Source organism: Cupressus sempervirens, chromosome 5, assembly GCF_028749045.1.
Source record: "Cupressus sempervirens isolate cs-2001-9-10 chromosome 5, ASM2874904v1, whole genome shotgun sequence".
NCBI lineage: Eukaryota > Viridiplantae > Streptophyta > Pinopsida > Cupressales > Cupressaceae > Cupressus > Cupressus sempervirens.
This window is the reverse complement of record NC_143122.1, coordinates 826,288,382-826,311,872: the sequence shown is the minus strand read 5'-3', so window position 1 is coordinate 826,311,872 and position 23,491 is coordinate 826,288,382. Positions and strand designations below refer to the sequence as shown.

Genomic DNA, 23,491 nt, shown 5'->3' with positions numbered 1-23,491 from the left:
TTACCATCTTTTAAAAACTTAATAATGTCATTGTTTATCAATGTCTCTTCTACCTTAGCAACATTCTCTAAGGTAGTCTTAAAGTCTTTAGGCCCTTGGACATGTAGCTCAATAGTTCATGGATTTAGAGAGAATATTGATGAGAATGCCACTCTTCTCTTTGTCTAGGATATCTCTATGATACTTGACAAATGTGTGTCTCCACTGTTGTAGGAAAACCTTGAATGATTCTTCGAGAAGTTGTTTCATATTATACAAATCAATCATCGTTACTTCCCTTTCAATATTATAAGAATATTGGGCAATGAAAATGGAATCCAATTGATCAAAGGTCTCAATGTTACAGGGTATCTTGGAGAACCACTACATGGCTTGTCCTCTAAGGCTTATAGGAAATAGACACATTACATATGTCATTTCATGAACAAACTCTATACTTAGAGTATAAAATTGTCTAAGACAATCTTGGGGATCTGATGTACCAAAATATTTATCATATTTTGGTATCTATGCATTCTAAGGGAAAGTTGTAAAGGTAATTTTTATATCGAATGGAAGAGGACTCACCTTTTCAGGGCTAAATTCTATAGGTTGTAGTTTTCCTTGCTTCATCCTTTCCATTTCCAACTATAGGTCTTGTAGTTTTTGTGTGACAATATCTAAAGGTAACTCTTCTTCATCTCATTTAAGGTTGGTTACATCAAAGTCAGATGGCAGTTTTGTACCTTGTTGTGCTAATGCTAGTATGTAATGTTCTTTGTATTTTTCAAGTATCTTGTCCATGATATTGACAAGCTCAAGATTTTTCTAAAAATCCTCAATTTTGGTTTCAATTCTCTTTTCATCCCACATGTTGGATGAACCCATTTTGGCAATAGGTTCTAAATTTTGGTCGAACATGGGTGATTCATGGGTAATTGTATTTGATGAAAAATTCGTTGGTGTGATAGGTTCAATAAGATCTAGAGATTTCATGTGTTTGATGGTTTTCTTGGCTATTCTAGCACTCACCCATATAGGTGATCATTTTGGTTTTGGGGCTACATTGATTTTACACAGTGGCATGAGATGTGGATAGGATTCTTCTAGTTCTTATGCATTTTGACAATATGAGAGTCTCTATTGGTTGTGGTTCATTTGGAGTAACAAGCTAAGTTTGAGAAAGGTGTTTGGTACTATTTATAATGGTGAGCTTAATTTCATAAAGTCAAGTAGGGAATAGATGTGTTTCTTCAAATGTTTCTGGCTTGATATGCAAAGTGAAGCAACAATGATTGTTGGATTAAGAATATCTAAAGGGAACTTGTAACTTTTCTTGTTTCAAAAATGGTTACAATCAATTTTAGGATCTCTCAATCTTGGAAAATATCAACAACAACAAAGGGTATCTGAATCTATCATTTGTTAGCAAGTATCATGTATACAAATAGCCTCTATTTTAGGTTTTTATTAGATGCACTACAAGATTGCTTGAGTGCACTATTTTAATTGGTGTATGGACCATCCCAATGTTCACCAGGCAGTGTTTTGCAGAGTAAATGTGTTGTTTAAATGTTTGGATGCACTCTTTTATAAATAAAATGCACTATTTTAATCTTTATATGCATTATTTTTTTGTCAGATGCACTACAACAGAGATCAAATGTGTCACAGAATGGATCAAAATGCATTATTTTAAGAAATAAATGTTTTATTTTAGTGTCTTTAGTAGCATTCTTTTTTTGAGCTTAGTTTTCATATCAATTTGTAGTGACATTTTTTGGGAGGACTGTGATTTGAACTGAAGTTTATTATTAAGTCTTAAAGGCATATCTAAGCATAGTAATAGTAGAAATTAAAATGAAATATGAAACCATATGCACCTAGAAAAATTAAAGAAAAGGACTTCCTAAAAAGGTTGTCTAGAGTTGGTGACTAGTGGGTTTTAGTTTTTAACCAACAATGTTTGGATTTACCTTTATTATGAAAGAGAGTTTCCTACCAGCACTAAGGAGGTTTGGCACAATCCCTCACAGGACTACTAGAGGAAGGTTATATTATAAATAAAATTGGCTTGTATTTGATTAGGAATGTGAGATTGGAAGGCATTCCCTCTCACTTGCCCTACTAAGGCAACTTAAGAGGTAGCCTTTCTATGGCTGAGTAAACCTACCTAATAGAAAGTAGGAAAATAGAAATCAAAAATAGGCTTGGGAATTTGATCACTCTAAAAGAGTGAGAGAATATCCTTTCTGTCCTAACCTCCCAAACATAATAGACATAGTTGTTCCATTACAAGCCCTTTTCCTAATTTAGCTATACGTGGGTTCTTTCTTCATTTGATTGTAACTAATTTTTACAGAAGATCGAGAATTTTGATCAACTCAAAAGAGTTGAGAGAATAAGCCTACTCCCATTTAGGTCAGCTAGATCAAACATTTATATTAAACTAGGTTTTTGAACTTAGAAATGTCGCACTTTGAATTAAAAAGGGTCAAGGTCCACTTTCTCGGTCGGATGCTAGCAAAGACTAGGTGCATTTCTGAGGGTCTTCATTCCTATTACACACTGTCAGTAGCTTGGGAGTTCTTGTTAGCTTGGAAGAGACCTGTAAGCAACCAATAATCAAATCTAGAAGTTAGATTCAACAATTTATGACTTTTATCAAATGGACTACAAGAATAAGCATTTGTGTTACAAAATGTATTAGATGCACTATTTAAACTTTTAAATGCACTATAGGAAGTTATAAATCCATTATAGGAAAATTTAAATGCAGTGTAGGAATATTTAAATGTGTTATAGCAGGATTTAAATGCATTTAAAGATTGTTCAAAATGGCTAAAATAGAGTTCAGAAGCATTGTAGCATTAGAAAGCTTGTATATTCGGCCTTTGTACATTAAGGAAAGTCTTTGAGAGTTTTTTGTCACTGATATGAAGCTTCTAAAATGTTGTAGAACCTACAACCAATCAAATCTATACTAAAAAATAGAGAAAAACACAGATCTAAAAGAAAAAAGAAAATATTAGGAATAAAACTTAAATAACAAAGAGGCTTTAACACAAAGCCCCATAGTGGGCACCAATTTTTACATGATGAATTCACGTATTCATGAGACTTTAATGTAGAGTGCAGATACAATGACGATGAATTAAACTAAACCCAAGAAATCATTGTCAAATTGGAAACTCTATGAATGTCTCATGTTTCTCTAACTACAACCATTAAGAATGCTCTCAAATCAGTATCTCGGTGATAGTTTTGAAACAAGAGTATGCCATGAATGCAGATCTACAAAGATGCATGCAAGATCTATGAATAAATGTAGATATTATGACAATACTAACCCTAGAAAGCTATGATATGTGCATATAATGAACTAAACAAGTACTAAATGATACTAAATAACATGAAAATAATGCTAAAATGCTATCAAAATGACATAAAATTACTAAATTAACAATGCTAGCATGATAACTCTAAATGTGCCTGTAGTACAAATTCCTAAAACTTGGGTCCATTAGCTCTTGAATTTCCCTCCTATTTATAGGCTTTTGGAAGGGGTTGGGGTAAGAATCAAGATTTTACCTTTGACAGGAGGGTGGAGGTGAAACTTGAAAATATCTCATAAGGGACCAAGAGGAAGAGTCCAATAGACTTAGTTTTGAGAATAAATGAGGATTTTTTCAATTCTTTTAAATGTAAAAGGAGGATTTTCACTTTTGTGAGAATAAATGACTTTATTGATTTAATAAATGTTCCATTTATTTTTAAAATATTGTCTTTTTCCTTTTTCCCTTTTTGAATTTCATTTTATGATTTTGAATTTTTTTTTCTCCTCTTTTTTAATTTGATTTAGGTCATATTGATTTGATAGATGATTTGATCGATTAATGACCTGATGTAATTCTCGATTTGAAAGTCTATTGTTTTCCTCTCAATTTGTGTTGTTAAATTGAGATTTGTGGTGTTTTGGTCTTTGCCAATTTTTGGGTGTCCACAACACCCATCTAAGGTATACACAATGGGATTCACCTTGAACCCATTGTAAACTAGGGATGAAGGTGGACTACCATGTAGGAGATGTCAAATGTAAAACATACAAGAATGCATGCCTCTTCTAAGGCTAGAATTCACATACAATTTCCATATTTTCTTCTCCTTATCTCCCCAAAAATAAGATTAATAACATTGGCATGAAAGGACTCATGCACCTTACATTTCTTCCCTCTGCTCTCCAGGACAAGAGACTCTACACTTCCATGGAGTCCAACTAAACCCTTCCCCCATAATTGGCCACCTCTTCCCCATCCAAGGGTGAGTAATGTCATTACACCCTTCACAATTCCCTCATACAAAAATCAAAAGATAAACAAAACAAGAATGATATCAAAGCCAAAACCTCATCCCTTACATTACAATATCACAAAATACATAGTGCAAATATGAAAGAGAATACAATCATGTGCTAATATATTTGCAAAAAAGAAAAAGATTTTCATGGTGGTGGAGATGACCAACCTTCACAAGTGTTATACTAAAATGATGTTTGAGAAGAGCCCAATCCTTTTTTGCTTCCTTCAATCGAAAACCATAATGTCTCTAAAGATAAAGAGTGACTGAACACTCTCTAACTACTCCAAGGTCTTCTAAAAAGGCCTCCAAATCCAACCCACTTATCAATAGTAAATTTAGAATTGACCCTTCTTCCTTTGGATTCCACTTGTCCCCTATCATAAATGCAAGATTGAAAGGTAGTTTGGCTTTGGGGAAAGGTCAATATTTCACTCAATTTTCACAATGTGTGGAAAATAGGATATTTAAAGGGTCACCAAAGCCACTAGGGGGTTCTAGTAGGGTCAAAAATGTCCCTAACCCACACCCCTAATATTTAGGTTCTTAAATTACACTAAAATTTTCCCCTAGAACCACTTTTGGCCTCTAGAAGTGACTAGAAAATTTGAACCCAAATAACCTAAGTAGTGGGACTTTACAATTATCTCTAATCAAAGGAGGATTCAATTAGGTTCCTAATAAATCAATTAGGTTAAGGATTACATTGCCAACCTTAGTAGTCATGGAATTTACACATACAAAAGATAAGTGTCAAGTGACACTATAAAATCACATTACATGAAATATGACATGTCACTAATTGCATAATGAAATAACCTAATACATACATACAAATTACGGTTACGAATTAAATCACTGGACAATGAGGTTTGAATCTCTTCATTAGATTCAACCTTGGTTTTACATTTTGTACATAGGTTTGGTTATTGTTTCTTCAATAAATTTCCTACACACTCAATTCAAATATCAATAGTTTGATGAAATCACATGTATATATAAACCAAGTTGCATAATCAATTGATTGAATATTTTGCATTCTCATTTTAATAAACTTTTCTCATCTCTACACATTGATTAAACATAACTAATTGATGGGGACACAACCCAAGCACAAAATGGACACAATAGGAAAGGGAAAATTTTATTAACTATGAAAATATGCTAGTACACTTAGTGTAGAGAAACATACTCCAAAACATGCCCTATGGGCTTACAATAGCATAAATCTAGAGATAAATTCTTCTCCCAGTACCTTCTCTCAAACTCCACTCTGAGCTGCCTTTTACAATGCTAGAAATGTTCTTAAATAGACCCTAGAGGGTTAAGGATTAGAAATACATTCTAGAAAGTGCTAGTTAGCATCCACTGACCAAATAGAAGGCTCTAGAAGTCGCATTAGAAGTCAGCTCAAAATTAGAAGAATCCAAAAATGGTAACTGAACTTCCAGAAGGCATAACTTTTGAACCGTAGCTCCGATTGATGAACCGTTTACATTTTCGGAAAGCTCACAAAGTGCTCCATAGCCCTATGGACAAGATCCACTCAGTCCCCTTTTTTCAGCCTTGTTCAATGTCATTTAATGCCCCTAACTTGACTTTGAAGCATTCTTAGGATGTCTCCAAAAATTGAAAAACTACAATAACTTTCAAACTCTAGGGCCTTTTGACCTGATTCTTTTTTTGAAATGCTCTAAATTACAATGACAATCATCCAACCAATTTACACCTTCTAGTTCACCAAAATGATGGCTTAATTACATACTCCTATTTTTTTGGCATTTACACATATCCCAAGGTGATTAAAAACTCTAACCCAGATCACTAATAGTGGAACTGTGAGAGTTGGAACCTTTATTTGACCCAAATGGGTATCCAAAAATGAAAACACATGAAACAGAAACTAGGTCTAAGTACATTTTTTTGGGTGACACAGGATTGCCCTTATACCTCTGGATGCTCCTGCATCAGACACCCAGAGTAGATTGAAAAGTGACCCTATCACTTTATGAATGGTAGAGGAAATTCCAAATGGGAAACCTCAGCTGCTGAAATCCAAGTTGAGTCCTCTATTAATCGTCCTTTCCACTTGACCAAATACTCTTCATACTACCTATTTTTGGTACTCCTACCCACACAACTATCCAGAATCTCCTCTATCTCCTCCTTCTTAGAAGTAGGAATTGGACATGGCTCTAACATTAGCTCCTCATCTGAACCATCATCATGATACTCTATTAAGTCTGCAATGTTGAAAATAGGAGAAATGTGAATACCATCTGGCAACTCCACCTCATATGCATTTCCTGAGTTATGTTTCTTCAAAATTTTGCAGGGGCCAAATTTCTTCATCTTCAACTTGTTGTAAGTACTGGCTGGAAATCTTTCTTTTATTAAGTGTACCATGACTAGATCCCCTACTTGGAACTCCTTATGTCTTCTCCTTTGATCAGCCCTAGCTTTATACTGTTGGTTCATCTTGGTAATGTGTGCCTAGACCTCCTCATGTAGATGCTTAATATGTTCAGCAAATTCTTTAGCTTCAGCACTTGTCCTGTCCTCTTGCTCTATCTTCCTCAATTCTAGTGCAGTCCTTGGGCTACTTCCATATACAATTTGGAATGGTGATCTACCAGTACTCCTATTTACAGAGTTATTGCAAGCAAACTCTACTGGTGGTAGAATCAAATCCCACCCCTTGGGCTTATCCCCAACTAAACATCTCAGTAAATTGCTCAGACTTCTATTTACCACTTTTGTTTGGCCGTTAGTCTGTGGGTGATGTGTGGAACTAAATTTCAAGTCTGTTCTCAACTTCTTCCACAATGTTCTCCAGAAATACTCCAAAAATTTAGTATCTCTGTCAGAAACTATACTCCTTGGGAGACCATGTAGTCTTAGCACCTCTCTGAAAAACAAGTCTGCAATATGGACAACATCATGATTTTTGTGGCATGGAATGAAATGTGCCATTTTGGAGAACCTATCAACCACCACAAAGACTGAGTCATTACCCCTTTATGTCCTCGACAATCCAAGAACAAAATCCATACTTATGTCCTCCCATGGCTTTGATGGAATAGGCAATGGCTGATATAGTCCAGTATTGTGACTAAATCCCTTGGCCACTTGACAATCCTGGCAATTTTGTACAAACTTCTTCACATCCCGTGACATTTGAGGCAAAAAATAATGCTCTTTGAGAATGGCAATGGTCTTATCTCGAACAAAATGTCTTGCCACCCCTCCACTATGTTTCTCCTTAATCAAATTTTCCTTCATGGAACTCTTTGGAATGCACAATTCACTACCCTTGAACAACATACCATCCTGAATCAAATATTCTAGCCACTTGGTTTTATCTTCAACAACAGGCTCTTTACAAGCTTTCCACGCTTCAGCAAAGTCAAGATCCTTAGGGTATAGATTCTTAAGTTCATCAAACCCAACTACTTCAACTTGCATTACTATAAGCAACAACTATCTCCTACTTAATGCATCTACAACCCTATTAGATTTTCCACTTCTATGCTTCAACACAAATGTATAGCTTTGCAAGAACTCTACCCACTTCATATGCCTCTGATTCAATCTACCTTGGCTATTTAGGTACTGTAATGCCTAGTGATCAGTATACAAAACAAATTCTTTTGGCAATAAATAATGCCTCCATTTCTTTAAGTCCTGAACTATTGCATAGAACTCTTGATCATAAACAGAATATTTCTTTTTTGCATCATTCAATTTTTCACTAAAATATGCAATAGGCTTACCATTTTGGCTTAATACAGCCCCAATAGCACTGCCACTATTATCATAATCCACCTGAAACACCTTTCTAAAATCTAGAAGTGCTAACACAGGTTGTTCTTTCACCTTCTTGTTTAGGATTTCAAAACTTCTTGTAGCTACTGCAGTCCATTTGAACTCTTTTCTATCCCCTCTTATTATGTCAGTCAGGGGTGCACATATACCAGTAAAATTCTTAATGAACTTCCTGTAAAAACTAACTAGACCATGAAATGATCTTACCTCAATAGCAGACCTTGGAGTAGGCCATTCCAAGATGGCTTTTACCTTCTTTGGATCCATTTTGAAACCTTCAGGTGATATAACAAACCCCAAGTAGACTAACTCCCTTTTTGCAAAGATACACTTCTTCAAATTAATTTATAGTTTCTCTTCCCTTAACCGTTCAAGGACACTATGAATATACAATAAATGTTCTTCCAAAGTCTTGCTGAAAATTAAAATATCATCCAAATAGACAATAACAAATTTTCCCATGAACTTCTTAAGTACCTCATTCATGAGCCACATGAAGGTGCTTGGGGCATTTGTCAATCCAAAGGGCATGACTAACCACTCATAAAGACCCTCCTTTGTCTTGAAGGCTGACTCATCTCCTTCTTGAATCCATATATGATGATAACCACTCTTCAGATCTATCTTTGTGAAGTATTGAGCTCCACTCAAGTAGTCCATAAGGTCATCCATCCTTGGCAAATGAAATCGGTACTTGATGGTTATCTTATTTATAGCTCGAGAATCTGTACACATCCTCCACTCTCCATCCTTCTTTGGTGCAAGTACTATAGGTACTGCACATGGACTCAGGCTCTCTCGAATCAAGCCCTTCCTCAACAACTCCTAAACCTGTCTATTTAGCTCCTATGTTTCAGTAGGAGTCATCCTGTGAGCAGCCTTGTTAGGCAAACTAGCTCCTAGAATCAGATCTATCTGATGACTGGTTTGCCTTATTGGTGGAAATCCATCTGGAACATTATCAGAGATAATATCTCCAAACTCCCCTAGTAAATCTAAAACTTCAAGTGGTATTTCACTACTACCTTCTTTATCTTTCCTAGGTATCAAAGCATAGCACATACACTGATGTTTCATGCCATCTAAAAACTTCCTTCCATCAACAAGACAAATCCTAGCACTACTATATACCTTTTCGCCTTCCTTTTCATGGGATTCAGTTTGTGGCAAACTCCATCCTTTGTTAGATAGTATGTTATTGCATGACCATCATGTACTGCATGCCTATCAAACTGCCATGGTCTACCCAACAATAGATGGAAAACATCCATTGGAATAACATCATAGAGAACTCCATCATGGTAACTCCCAATTTTGAACTTCAATAAACATTTTTCACTTTACAAGACCTTATGATCATCTTTCACCCAAGCAATTCGATAGGGCTGGGGGTGTTTCTCCCTCTTGAGCTTTAGCTTAGAGAAAATCTCTTCTGATACCAAGTTATCAATGTTACCACCATCAATGATCACATCACAACATTTATCCTCACACTTGCACCTGCTAAGGAATAAATTCCTCCTTTGTCCTAGTTCAATCTCACCACTTAGTAGGACCCTTTCATTTACTAAAGTCTCTCCTCTTCCTGCATCCTTTGAATTTGATGATTGTGCATCCTCATCCACATGAGCAACCCTAGCTTGACCCTCAGCTCTCCTATCTGTCCTTCCTTGTCATTGAGGGCATTCAAAGGCATGATGACCTTCTTCATTGCAATGGAAATAGGTACCATGAAAGCCACCTCTTCCTTGTCCATCTCCTCTACCTCTTCCTCTCTAATTTTTGAAGTCTTGATCATGGGAGTGGTTGAAACCCTCATTCCTCTGGTTCTTGCTAGTGCCCACATCTTCATTTTTCTTTTGGGTTTCATTTCAGCCTCCAGATGACCTACCACTACCCTTTCCTCCTTGATAGCACCCTCTTTGTCTCCCTTCAAACCTTTTATTTAGCTTCTCTTCAACTCATAGGGCAAACTGGTATGCCTCCTCAATGCTGGTCATTCTTACCAGACTTAATTCCCCCTAGATGCAAGGTCGCAACCCACTGATATAACGATCAACCTTCTCCTTATTTTTTCTACATGCCCCGCTCTAATCAAAAGTTGATAAAACTCCTCTGTATATTCTTGGACTGATTTTCCTGCTTACTTTAACCCATGCATCTTCTTAAACAAATCAAGCTCATAGTCAACAGGAATGAATTTCTCCTTTAATTTGTCCACCATGCGATCCCACCTTATGATCTTATCCTTTCCTCTTCTATTTCCTTCCAATTAAACCTCTTGCCACTAGATTTTGGCATGTCTTTTCAGTTTGGCCTTTGCAAACTTAACCCTATTTGGTTCCGTAATATCCTCATACTCAAAGTATTCTTCTAGTTCATTAATCTAGTTGATCAACTCATCTGGTTTTAGATTTCCTAAAAATACACCCACATCAATTATAGGTCTTTTTCCAAACTTAGTAATGGCCCTAAAAAGCCTTTCCTCTGCCTGATTCAAAAACTTCCCCTTCAAATTCCCCTTCTGGTCCAATTTCTTCTTCTTCATTATCATCCTCACTTTTGTCACCTGCAACGACATTTGTTCCTCTATGGAGCTCCTCCTGTAATGCTTGGACCTACCTTTGGAGGGCTCTAACCTCCTTAGGATTAATAGGTCCAACCCTTCTACCATCCTCTCTTCATGGAGGCATCTTCTTAAGTCAAACCGACAACCACACAGTCCTAGTGCAAATTGCCTCACAATCGTCACTCTATCTACACACTCAGGAAAACCTGCTCTGATACCACTTGATGGAGACACAACCCAAGCATAGAATGGACACAATAGGAAAGGAAAAATTTTATTAACTATGAAAATATGCTAGTACACTTAGTGCAGAGAAAAAGACTCCAAAACATGCCCTATGGGCTTACAATAGCATAAATCTGGAGATAAATTCTTCTCCCAGTACCTTCTCTCAAACTCCACTCTGAGCTACCTTTTACAATGCCAAAAATGTTCTTAAATAGACCCTAGAGAGTTAAGGATTAGGAATACATTCTAGAAAGTGTTATTTGGCATCCACCAACCAAATAGAAGGCTCTAAAAGTCACATTAGAAGTCGGCACAAAATTAGAAGAATCCAAAAATGGTAACCAAACTTTTGGGAGCCATAACTTTTGAACCGTAGCTCCGATTGATTAATTTTTTACATTTTTGGAAAGCTCTAGAAGTGCTCTATAGCCCTATGGACCAGCTTTGCTCATCCCCTATTTTTCAGCCCTATTTGAGGCTATTTAATGCCTCTAACTTGACTTTGAAGCATTCTTAGGATGTCTCCAAAAATTGAAAAACTGCAATAACTTTCAAACCGTGGGGCCTTTTGACCTGATTCTTTTTCTGGAATGCTCTAAATTACAATGAAAATCATCTAAACAATTTATACCTTCTATTTCACCAAAATGATCGCTCATTTACATACTCCTTTTTTTTTAGTATTTACACATATCCCAAGGTGATTAAAAATTCTAACCTAGAACACTAATAGTGGAACTGTGAGAGTTGGAACCTTTATTTGACCCAAATGGGTATCCAAAAATGAAAACACATGAAACAAAAACTAAGTCTAAGTACATTTTTTTGGGTGACACAAGATTGACCTTATACCGTTGGATGCTCCTGCATCACTAATTTGGAAAATTGAATTAACCATTTAACATCTATAATCTCACTTCAATGAACTTATCATTTATAAACAATATGCTTATAAAACACATATGTAATTCAAACACCATGATGTAGTCCATTAGTTTCAGTCTTCAACTTTTTAAACATAATTCATCAATTATTCTAAATCTAATTCCAATCAATCTAATATTATCAAACTGAACTATCTAAATGCATATAACATAATCATCGAGGTATCATAAATAACATCATCATCATAAGGTAAAACACCAAATAGAATCATTAGTACAAATCAATATTTAAATAGTCAAGCAATGTAGCAAGTCTAGAATCACAAGGTATCAAAATATGAACATATCAACTAATATCAATTTCCATTAAAACACTGAAACCATAAAACCTTAATTCATATCCATTATCATAATCATTTAATTCCATAACTTCTATCACCAAGTTATCCAGATGTATCCTAGATAACACATGTAATGCTTATGATTTAAACCATAATTTCAAGAAACCAAATAACTCATCCCATTATAGAAGTATTCTTGAAACAATTGATTGATTGTGTATTTTCTTTGATGTTATACACAATGTCATATCATTTCCAATTAGTGTATGTTGATATCACTTAGGCATTGAAGATAGTTTTCTATGTCTACCAAGCATTCCAGAATTTTCTTAGTTTAGAAGATAGTATCTACCGAGTTAACTCAAGCGCAAAAGGAAAATTTTTAGAAGTTGAGTGTTAACCAAGCTCACTCAGTTAATGAAGGAAATATTGGATGGAACAAGTTTTAACTAAGCTCACTTGGTTACCAAAGGAACTTTGCAAGTATGCAGTGTTGATCGAGTTCACTTAGTTAACATACAAAAATCATTTTTAAATTAGTGTCTACTAAGCAAGGTCAGCTAACGAAGGATCTTGTTGTTTTGGCATATTAAGTTCAATTGAATTATATGTTAGTTCTAGTTGATTGAGGAGATGAATATTAATTATTCTAAGTTATATTCTAGCCAACTTGACAATATGAAAGATATAAATATAAGGTCAAGTTGAGATTTAGAATATATGAATGCATGGAAGATAATTGAATATTTGATGATGCTAAGAGGAAGTGAATCAGAAGGATAAGAAGAATATCCTTGTGGAGCTGAAAAGATACATTTAGTCAAGAAGGATCAAGTATATAAGCTAGAATTGAGATCTTTAATCAAAAATTCAATTGCATCTAAAATTAGGTCATCTCATTGTTACTCTCTAACCATTGTAGTAATGATCTAAATCTCTTAATAGAGTTGGCTTAGCAACTATTTGTAAATCCTCTAACAAGATGGAATTTCTATTGAATTGTCCAAACACCTCTAACAAGGCCACTCCTAATAGGTGATTAAATTCTCTAATAGGGTCACACCTAACAATGTTTTTTGTAACCTTTAACAGGGTTGGCTCCTAACAAGGCTCACTTCAGAAGAGTGAAAATAAGTAACTAGTTGCAATTGGTGGTTTTTCCCAATTGGGTTTCCAAATTAAATATTGGTGTCAAATGTGTTCATGCTATTTCTCTTATGTGTTTGCAACTAAATTAAAGTAATAGAAATCACAAATAACATCTTAATATTTTCATGTTACTTGTGCTTGCCCAACATTTTCAATGTTTATCAAGTTACAATATTTTTCTATGTGTTTTTCAAGCATCAACAAAGTTTAGTTTTTAGAGTTTATTTTGTACTAAAATCTAAGGGATTCGAGATTTATTTTAGTGGTAACTGATTCCCCCCTCCCCTTTTAATTAATCCTCTTCTATTTCCAACAATTGATATTAGAAATTTTGGTGCTTGTAGAGAAGGTTTCAAGGAGCTAAGCTAAAGATCAAAATGTCTTACAGAAGAGAGATTCCCAAGTTGAACTGAGACAACTTTGCGACATGGAAAGGACTTATGAGGTAACATTTGGCAACTATAAGTGATTCAAGTTGTAAGTATCTTGATACTAAATATAAAACTCCTACTAGAACATTATCAGTTCAAGATATTACTAAAAAGAGAAATCATAACATCATGATGATTGACATTGCATCTGCTCTTAATCATGTTGAATTTGATGAAGTCAAAAGCTATACTACATCTCATGAAATGTGGATCAAACTAAAAGACATCTATGGAGGAGGTGACAATGTAATAAGAGCCAAAGGAAAAAGTTTCAGAGGACAATTTGATCATATGAAGATGAGAGAAGATGAAAATATTGCAAAATATGTTGAAAGAATCAAAGCAAGTGTGAGTGCAATCAAAGCATCTAGAGGAGACATTGATGAAAAAATAGTTTTAAGCAAAGTACTTAGAAACCTTCTTCCTATCTATACAATTAGAGTGTCTTCTATTCAAGAAATGAAATGTGATCCAAATAGAAAAATATCTTTGGATGTACTAGTTGGAAGATTGATAGCTTTTGAGTTGGATAACTATGATAATTATGTTCCTACTTCCAAAGGTATTGAGTTTGCATTTGAAGCCAAACACTCACTCAAGAAAAAGAGTAATAAATCAAAGACTATTAAATTAGGAAGTGAAGAAGAAGAAGAAAGTTTTGATAGTGATCTTAAGGTTGTTGAAGCCCTACTTGCAAGGAATATTACAAAGGTAGAGGAAAATATAAAGGTAAGATTCCTCTAATCTATTTTTCTTGTGAATAAGTTGGTCGCATTGCTACTAGGTGTCCAAATAGAGAAATTAAGGATGAAAAGAAAAATAATAAATACAAAGGTAAGAAGGAATTCAAAAACTACAAGAACTACAAGGACAAAGGTAAGAAATATTGTTTTATAGCCAAAGATTCTAATAATAATTAACATGAAATGGTATATATTGTTGTAAAAGATGAATCTGATAATGAAGGAGATAAGATGGCACTTATCTCTCATGTTATCAAAAATGATACAGGGATAATTAATAGTGGCTGCTCACATCATATGACTAGAGATAAAATAAAGTTTGAACACATGGAATATTATGATGGTGGTAGTGTGAAATTTGAAAATAATGAACCTTGTTGCATAAGAGGAAATGGATGTATCTATTTGACCAATGAACTTATATGTCATAATGCTTATTGGGTTAAAGGAGTAAAGTGTAATCTACTGAGTATGGCATAGTTGAAAAACATTGGATTCAAGGTAGAATTTATGAATGGGAAGGCCAAACTACTGGATGGAAAAGGAAATCTAGTTAGATTTGGAAAACAAACAAAATGTAACCTATTCAATCTAGATTTAAGTGAAAGTTCATGTTTTATTGCTTAAGTAGAAGAAAGTTGGTTATGGCACAAAAGATTATGTCATGTGAAATTTGGTAATCCGGTTAAAATAAGAAAAAATAGAAATGAAAGAGGTATTCCTAGCTTGAAGAAACTTGATATGGGTCTATGCACAAATTGTCAAATTGGTAAGATGAGAAAGACTAGTTTCAAAAGCAAGAATTATCATTGTGAAGAAGTCTTAGAGCTTGTGCATACAAACTTATGTGGACATATTGGAATAGAGAGTTAGAGTAGAGATAAGCTTTTCATTCTTTTTGTTGATGACTATTCTAGAATGATGACTATAATATATCTATAAAATAATGTGAAGCTTTTCAAAAATTCAAGTGGTATCTAGAAAGAGAAGAAAAAGAAACTAGAAGGAAGTTGAATTTTTTTAGATCAAATAGAGGTGGTGAATTCATCTCCAATGAATTCAATGAATTATGCATTCAAAAAGGGATTAACAAACAAGTATTAGCCCTTGGTACACCTCAATAGAATGGTATAGTTGAAAGAAGGAATAGATCCATCATGGATTGTGCAAGAACATTGATAATAGAAAAGAATGTTGCAATAAAATACTTGAATGAAGCAATCAGCACTGCAATACATACTTAAATGGAGCACAGCTAAATAAAGACTCAAGTCAAACTCTATATGAACTATGGTATGGCTACAAACCTAATGTAAGTTACTTGAAAGTAGTTGGCAAAAAAATTTATATCTTGAAAGAATCTAAGAAAGGTGAATTCGATGTCAAAGGTGATGAAGACATATTCCTAGGATACTCCTATAGAAGTAAAATATACAAGTGTTTGAATTTGTCTACTCTTAAAATCAAAGAAAGTGCACATGTGAGAATTGATGAGTTTGCAAAAAAAATGTGAAGAAGAAAGCAACAAAGAAACTAAGGATTATAGAAGATTTATTTACTATGAACCTGATACCCTACCAAATCTATCTGAAAGAAAGGAGGCTTCACCTCCTAAGTCCCAAAAATTTCCAATAGCTGCCAAGTTGCAAGCAGTGCAACCGAAGTCACAGTCTAAAGGACTTGAGTCATAGTCAAAGGCTACCAAGCTATTACAAGAGCAAACTGAGTTTGATGGACCTCAGTCACAAACAGTTGGACCCAAACTTAATACATAAGTCCATGATGAGATCAATGAAACAAAGCCCAAATCCAAATAACTTATTAGCAAGATATTTTAGAAGGCATCATGCACTTGATTAGATCATTGGAGACAAATCAGATGGAACAATGAGAAGAAACAAATTGAAAGGTACATGTTTACATGTTGAATTTGAACCTAGAAATGTTAGAGATGCTTTGGATAATGAAAGTTAGATTGAAGCAATAAATGAAGAAATAGAATAGATAGAGAAAAACAAACCTTGGACTATTGTTCCTAGACCCAAGGATAAAAATGTAATTGGTACAAAATGGGTATTCAAAAATAAACTAAATGAAGATGGAGAAGTTTTCAAAAATAAAGCAAGGTTAGTATGTCAAGGCTATTCTCAAAAAGAATGTATTGATTATGGTGAAACTTTTTCTCCTGTTGCAAGATTAGAAGGTGTTAAAACTTTACTAGCATATGCAGCTCATAGAGGATTTAAAGTTCATCAAATGGATGTAAAATCTACATTCTTGAATAGAATTCTTGATGAAGAAATCTACATTGAACAACCTGAAGGTTTTTTAGATCCTAGAAAAAGAGACATGGTCTACAAATTACACAAGGCATTATATGGTCTCAAGCAAGATCCTAGAGCTTGGTATGAAAGACTTCATAACTACTTGTTATAGATTGATTTTCAAAGAAAAAATGATAATAGTAGTCTCTATATCAAAGAAGGACCGGACAAAAAGATTATGTTAGCAAAAATATTCATTGATGATACTTTATTCATAGGAAATGATAACTTATGCAAGGCATTTTTAGAAGAAATGAGTAAAGAATTTGAGATGTCTATGTTTGGAGAGATAAAATTCTTTGTTGGATTGCAGATGTAGCAGAAGAAAGATGGTATCTACATTACTCAATCTAAATATAACAAAGAGATACTAAAGAAATTTGGAATGGGAGATTCAAGACCAGTTGGAAACCCTATGTCTACTAGACATAAGCTTTCCAAAAATGATGATTCCAAAGAAGTAGACCAAACCACATATAGATCGATGATTGGAAGATTGTAGTATGTAGTGCATACAAGGCCTGATATTGCATTAATAGTCAGTATGGTGGCAAGATTCTCAACAAATCCCAAAGAAAATCACATGATGGAAATCAAAAGAATCATGAGATATCTTAAAGGTACTAAAGAATATAGGTTATGGTACAAAATAGGAGGCAATTTAGATTTAAAAGTCTTCACAAATATTGATTGGGCAGGAAGTATTGGTGACAGAAAGAGCACCAGTGGTCGAGCATTCTTTCTTGATAAAAGACTACTGTCTCGGCAAGCAAGAAACATAATTGTATCTCTCAGACCATAGTAGAGGGAGAATATGTGGCAGCAGCAGTCAATTGTTCTAATATTTTTTTGTTCAAACAACTATTTGTAGGTATGAAGATAGAGATCAAGGATCCATTTGTCATATATTGTGATAAAACTAGCGCAATCAATATATCAAAGAATCTAGCAATGTATACCAAAAAAAACATTGCTATAAAATTGTTGGATACAATTGTTCAATTGTGTGTTGTCTTTGATGTTACACAAGTGTCATATCAGTTATCAGTCAGAGTCTACTAAGCTTAGTTGGTCAGCAAGGAAAAAGACAGAGTCTACTAAGCTCAAAAGGTTAGCAAAGTGAATTACAGAGTCTACCGAGCATTTTTGGAGGTTACACTATGAAGATAGTTTCTACCGAGCTGACTTAGGCACTAAAGGCTTCTATAGCAGAAATATGTTTCTACCAAGCTAGCAAGGTTAGCAAAGGAAAATTAGTTCTTACCGAGTTCACTTTATCTCCAAAGGATTTTGTAGAGTTTGTAGTGTCTATCGAGCTTCACTTGGTTAACACTAGAAATCATTTTTTGGAGCGGTGTTTACTGAGCAGGGTTGACCAATGAAGGATTTCATTATTTTGAGAAATAAAGTTTATTTGTTTAATGTAATATTTTTAGCTGATTGATGTATGGTTTATTGGTAAATATAACTTGTAAATGAGCTGACTTGACAATCTATAATGTATAAATAAAACTTCAAGTTGTGTTTTCAAATGTATGGATGGATGTATAAATGAATGAGTATGCACATGAGTGGATTGTGAAGAAGAAGTGTGAGTGAATTTTAAAGAATGATTAGATATCCTTAAGGAGCAGTAGATTTGTATTCAATTAGTGAGGATCTATTGAAGTAGAGAAGAGATCTGTATCAGCAAAGTTCAGTTGCATCTCATTCAGGTCACTTATTGTTACTTTCTCACCATTGTAACAGTAATTCCTAAATCTCTTAATAGAGTTGGTCTAACAACAATTTTGTAAATCATCTAACAAGGTGGACAGTTCTACTGAATTTTTCTAAAGACCTCTAGCAAGGCCACTCCTAATAGGGTGATTAAATCCTCTAACCAGGTCATACCTAACAGTGTGTTTTGTGACCTTTAACAAGGTTGGCTCCTAACAGGACTCACTTTAGGAGAGTGAAAATTGGTAGCTAGTTACTTGGTGGTTTTTCCCATATTGGGTTTCCACGTTAAATCCAATTTCTCTTGTGTTCATGTTATTTGCTTTTGCATGCATGTTAATAATTGTGAATGGTTAAACAAGTTAATCTACCAAGTTACAACATTTCTCTATGTGGCTACTGAGTGATAGCAGCAACTAGTTATTTAAGACATCTAAGGGATCCATAAATTATTTTTGTGGTAACTAATCCACCCCCCTCTCAGCTATTTCATCTATAATTCCAACATAAAATATCATTTCTTGAGAGACTTGGTACAAGATAAAGAAGTAAGATTGGAATATGTAAATACAAAAGAACAAATTGTAGACATATTCACCAAGCCATTACCTAAGGATGAATTTATGTATCTAAGAGGTAAGCTAGGGGTCATTCCCTTATCTAAAGCTCATTAAATGAAGTGTAGTGATGCATCAATTAGAGCATGTTGAAGATCAATCGGTTGGTGCAGTATTGACAAGGGCATACTGTAAATGAATCAATACTCTAAGTACATTGATATCCATTGAACATTGTCTTTGGCATGAGATGTCAAATAGGGAGAAGTTTGTTTTCATATCTCATAGAAATTTTGTAAAGAGATGTACAAAGGGAGAATGAACGTGATCTAAAGAAGTTGAGGCAAATAAACATGGTCTGCAAAAGTTGTAGCAGACAAAAGCTTTTTGACAAAGGGAGCAACTGAAGGCAGAAAGACTTCACACTGAGAGAGGAAGTTCTCATAGATGAGAATCAAAATTAAAATAATTCTAAAAATTTCATTGCACTATGACATGTTTTGTTTCCATCAATGCCCAAGAGGGAGATTGTTGAAACAATTAATTAACTGTGTATTGTCTTTGATGTTACACAAAATGTCATATCATTGCTAGTCAGTGTATGTCAAGCTCACTCGAGAATTGAAGATAGTTTTATGTGTCTACCAAGCATTTTAGAGTTTGCTTAGTTTAGAAGACAGTATCTACCGAGTTCACTCAGGTGCCAAAGGAAAGTTTGCAGAAGTTGAGTGTTAACCAAGCTCACTCAGTTAATGAAGGAAATGTTGGATGGAACTAATGTTAACCGAGCTCACTCGATTACCAAAGGAACTTTGTGAGTATGTAGTGTTGATTGAGTTCACTTGTTTAACACAAGAAAATCATTTTTGAGTTAGTGTCTACTGAGCATGGTCGACTAACAAAGGATTTTCTCATTTTGGCATATTAAGTTCAATTGAATAATCTATTGGTTCTAGCCGACTGAGGAGATGAATATTAATTATTCTAAGTTATATTCTAGCCAAATTGACAATGTGAGATATAAATATAAGGTCAATTTGAGATTTAGAATGTATGAATGCATGGAAGATAATTGAAGATTTAATGATGCTAAGAGGAAGCAAATGAGAAGGATAAGTAGAATATCCTTGTGGAGCTAAAAAGATACATTCAATCAAGAAGGATCAAGTATACAAGCCATAATTGAGATCTGTAATCAGCAATTTAGTTGTATCTAAAATCAAATCATCTCATTTTTATTCTCTAACCATTTGTAGTAGTGGTCTAAATCTCTTAATAGAGTTGGCTTAATAGCTATTTGTAAATCCTCTAACAAGGTGGCATTTCTATTGAATTACCCAAAGACCTCTAACAAGGCCACTCCTAACAGGGTGATTAAATCCTCTAACAAGGACACACCTAATAGTGTATTTTGTAACCTTTAATATGGGTTGGCTCATAACAGGGCTCACTTCAGAAGAGAGAAAATTAGTAACTAGTTGCAATTGGTGGTCTTTCCCAAATTGGGTTTCCACATTAAGTCTTGGTGTCGAATGTGTTCATGCTATTTCTCTTATGTATTTGCATCTAAGTTAAAGTAATAGTAATCACAGATAATATCTTAAGTTTTTCATGTTAAGTATTTGCCAAGCATTTTCAGTGTTTACCAAGTTACAATATTTTTCTGTGTGTTTTTCGAGCATCAGTAAAGTTTAATTTTTAGAGTTTATCTTGTACTAACATCTACGGGATCTGGGATTTATTTTAGTGGTAATTGATTCACCCCTCCCTCTTAGTTACTTCTTTTATGTTTCCAACAAGTATAACCTCCTATACATAATACCCTAACAAGCTTAACATGTTGTAATGTAATTTTAATATTAAAAATTAAGCTACTTAAGAGAACTTCTAGTGATTTGATAATCTTTGTATTTGAATTTGTCATGATTAATAAGAGGGTAAGTATTAAGTTATAATATTGCAACTATCATCAAACCATTATACGTAAGATAGTCATAATTATCATAATATCCTCTGCATGGTTTCTAGCAAGAACAACAAAACTTTCCCATACCATTGCCTTGTCATGCTCATATATCCATTCAAATCTCCTATAAAGGAATTAATAATGAAATTCATATTTAAATAATATGAGGAAGGGGTCTTACAGTGGCTCAATCCACTGGGAGCTTCATGGAGTAGCAGAATTTCTATAGGATCAGTCTCCAAGTGGGAGATTGTTGTCTAGTGTGGAGCTTGATCAGTCCCGAAGTGGGAGATTGTTAAATTATAGTTATTTATCAGGGATGTACTATACACTCATCATAATTTCCCGTTAGAGTTCTAAAAATTTTGGCCTATTTTATTGGCAATTTTTTGGGTCGACATTTGTAACTAATTATAACCCTAAAGTGCCAAAATCTTGTATAAAATGGCTTAGGGTTAGGGATTTTTATGAGGTGTAATGCAATAATAGTTTCTTGTAGTGGTATTGAGTGGTAAGGGATTACATATTGTAATCAAGTTATAATCACTAAATAATAAAAATATTGGACTTGTTGATTGGTGAAGGTAGCCCAGATATTGGGTGAACAACATTAAATCTTTGTCTTGTGTTCTATTTTGTGTGCATTGTTATTTTTTTGATATTGGTTATATTTTCATGTAATTGTTAATTTGGTCTTGTTAATTCTAATAGTATGGTGTACATGTCTATTTTATATTTTTGTCTAACATGCTTGATGTGGCTAAGGGAGGGAGTCATAGTCACCTGCAAGTCAAGATCTACATGATGTGTCACTCTGCATCATTGCATGTTTAAATTAGATATTTATGTACATGTACATGCTCATATTTTATGTAGGTTCCAAGTATCGGGCATCAACTTCTCTAAATTTTCAGGATGAGTGTCCCCTATCACAATACCTCAATGATAAGAATGAGGAGATAATATTCAGGTCCAATCCCAGCAAAAGCCTAATAACTTGTTCTGAAAAGGAGGACATGTGTCTGATTGCCTAACCTTTTAAACTCGTGTATTTATTTTTGTGTGTGTTTATTGGTTTTGATTTTGGTCAGTTCTACTTATGTTTCTTTTATGATGCAGGAGCAGCCAGAGGTATAAGGGCAATCCTGTGTCACCCAAAAAAATGTACTTAGACTTAGTTTCTATTTTATGTCTTTGCATTTTTGGATACCCATTTGGCTCAAATAAAGGTTCCAACTCTCATAGTTCAACTATCAGTGCATTTAAAAATCCCGAAAAAATAGGAGCATGCAATTTGACCATCATTTTGGTGACCTAGAAGGTGTGACTTTGCCAGATGAATGTAATTGAGATTTAGAGCATTCCAGAAAAAGAATCAGGTCAAAAGGCCCCACGGTTTGAAAGTTATTGCAGTTTTTCGGGTTTTGGAGACCCCCTAAGAATGCTTCAGAGTCAGTTTTGGGGCATTAAATGACCTCGAAAAGGGCCGAAAAATGGGGGACGAGCAAAGCTTGTCCATAGGGCTATAGAGCGCTTCGAGAGCTTTCCGAAAATGTAAACGGTTCGTCAATCGGAGTTACGGTTCAAAAGTTATGCCTCCCGGAAGTTCGGCTACCATTTCTGGATTCTTCTAGAATTGCACCGACTTCTAACGCAGCTTCCGGAACCTTCTATTTTGTCGGTGGATGCCTACTAGCACTTTCTAGAATGTACTCCTAGTCCTTAACCCTCCGGGGTCTATTTAAGGAGATTTCTGGCATTGTAAAAGACAGTTCGGATTGGAGCTTGAGAGGAGGTGCTAAAAGGAGAAATATTCTCCAGATTTATGCTATTGTAAGCCCGCAGGGCATGTTTTGAGTTTATTTTCTCTGCACTGTTTGTACCAGCTTATTTTCTCAGTTAATATAATTCCCCCTTTCTATTGTGTCTATTCTGGTTGTTGGGTTGTGTCCCCATCATTTTACATGGATTTCGCTATCTAATTTACTTGGTAAATTATTTAAATATGATTTTTAGATTAATCATATGATATTAGAATTACTAAATATTAATTGATTAAAAAGAAATATTAAAATATGAGGATAATAAATTAGTTGAGAAATTAATTTAATATATTCTTTAATTTAATATAAAGATGCTTGCCTATAACTCCCTCCCTCAATAATATCAGGTACACCAAATAGAAATGCAAAATAGACACATACACCATACACATGCTGGTGTAGGATAAGTACAATAAATAAATCATGAGTATAAATACCATCAAAATTCAATAAAAATAACTCATCATAATGAAAGCAACTGCATTTACTAAGATTTATTAACACATCATCATTATAAAAGTAATCATTATTATCAAACAACACATGAATTGTATCAACTACGTAATCAATCCGGATATATAGTCAAGTCATGAAATA

At 34.3% G+C, this 23,491-nt stretch overlaps 1 protein-coding gene across 1 annotated transcript in view; it reads right to left on the bottom strand.

Annotated features, from left to right (window-relative positions):
* Positions 1–2,395: 2,395 nt before the first annotated feature.
* LOC149558427 (mitogen-activated protein kinase kinase kinase NPK1-like) overlaps positions 2,396–23,491 on the bottom strand; it is a 72,639-nt gene continuing 51,543 nt past the window's right edge. The window contains exon 17 of the mRNA XM_089832676.1: positions 2,396–2,587. Within this exon, the coding sequence (XP_089688802.1) occupies positions 2,541–2,587 (47 nt within the window). The 3' untranslated portion in view covers positions 2,396–2,540. The remainder of the gene's footprint in view (positions 2,588–23,491) is intronic.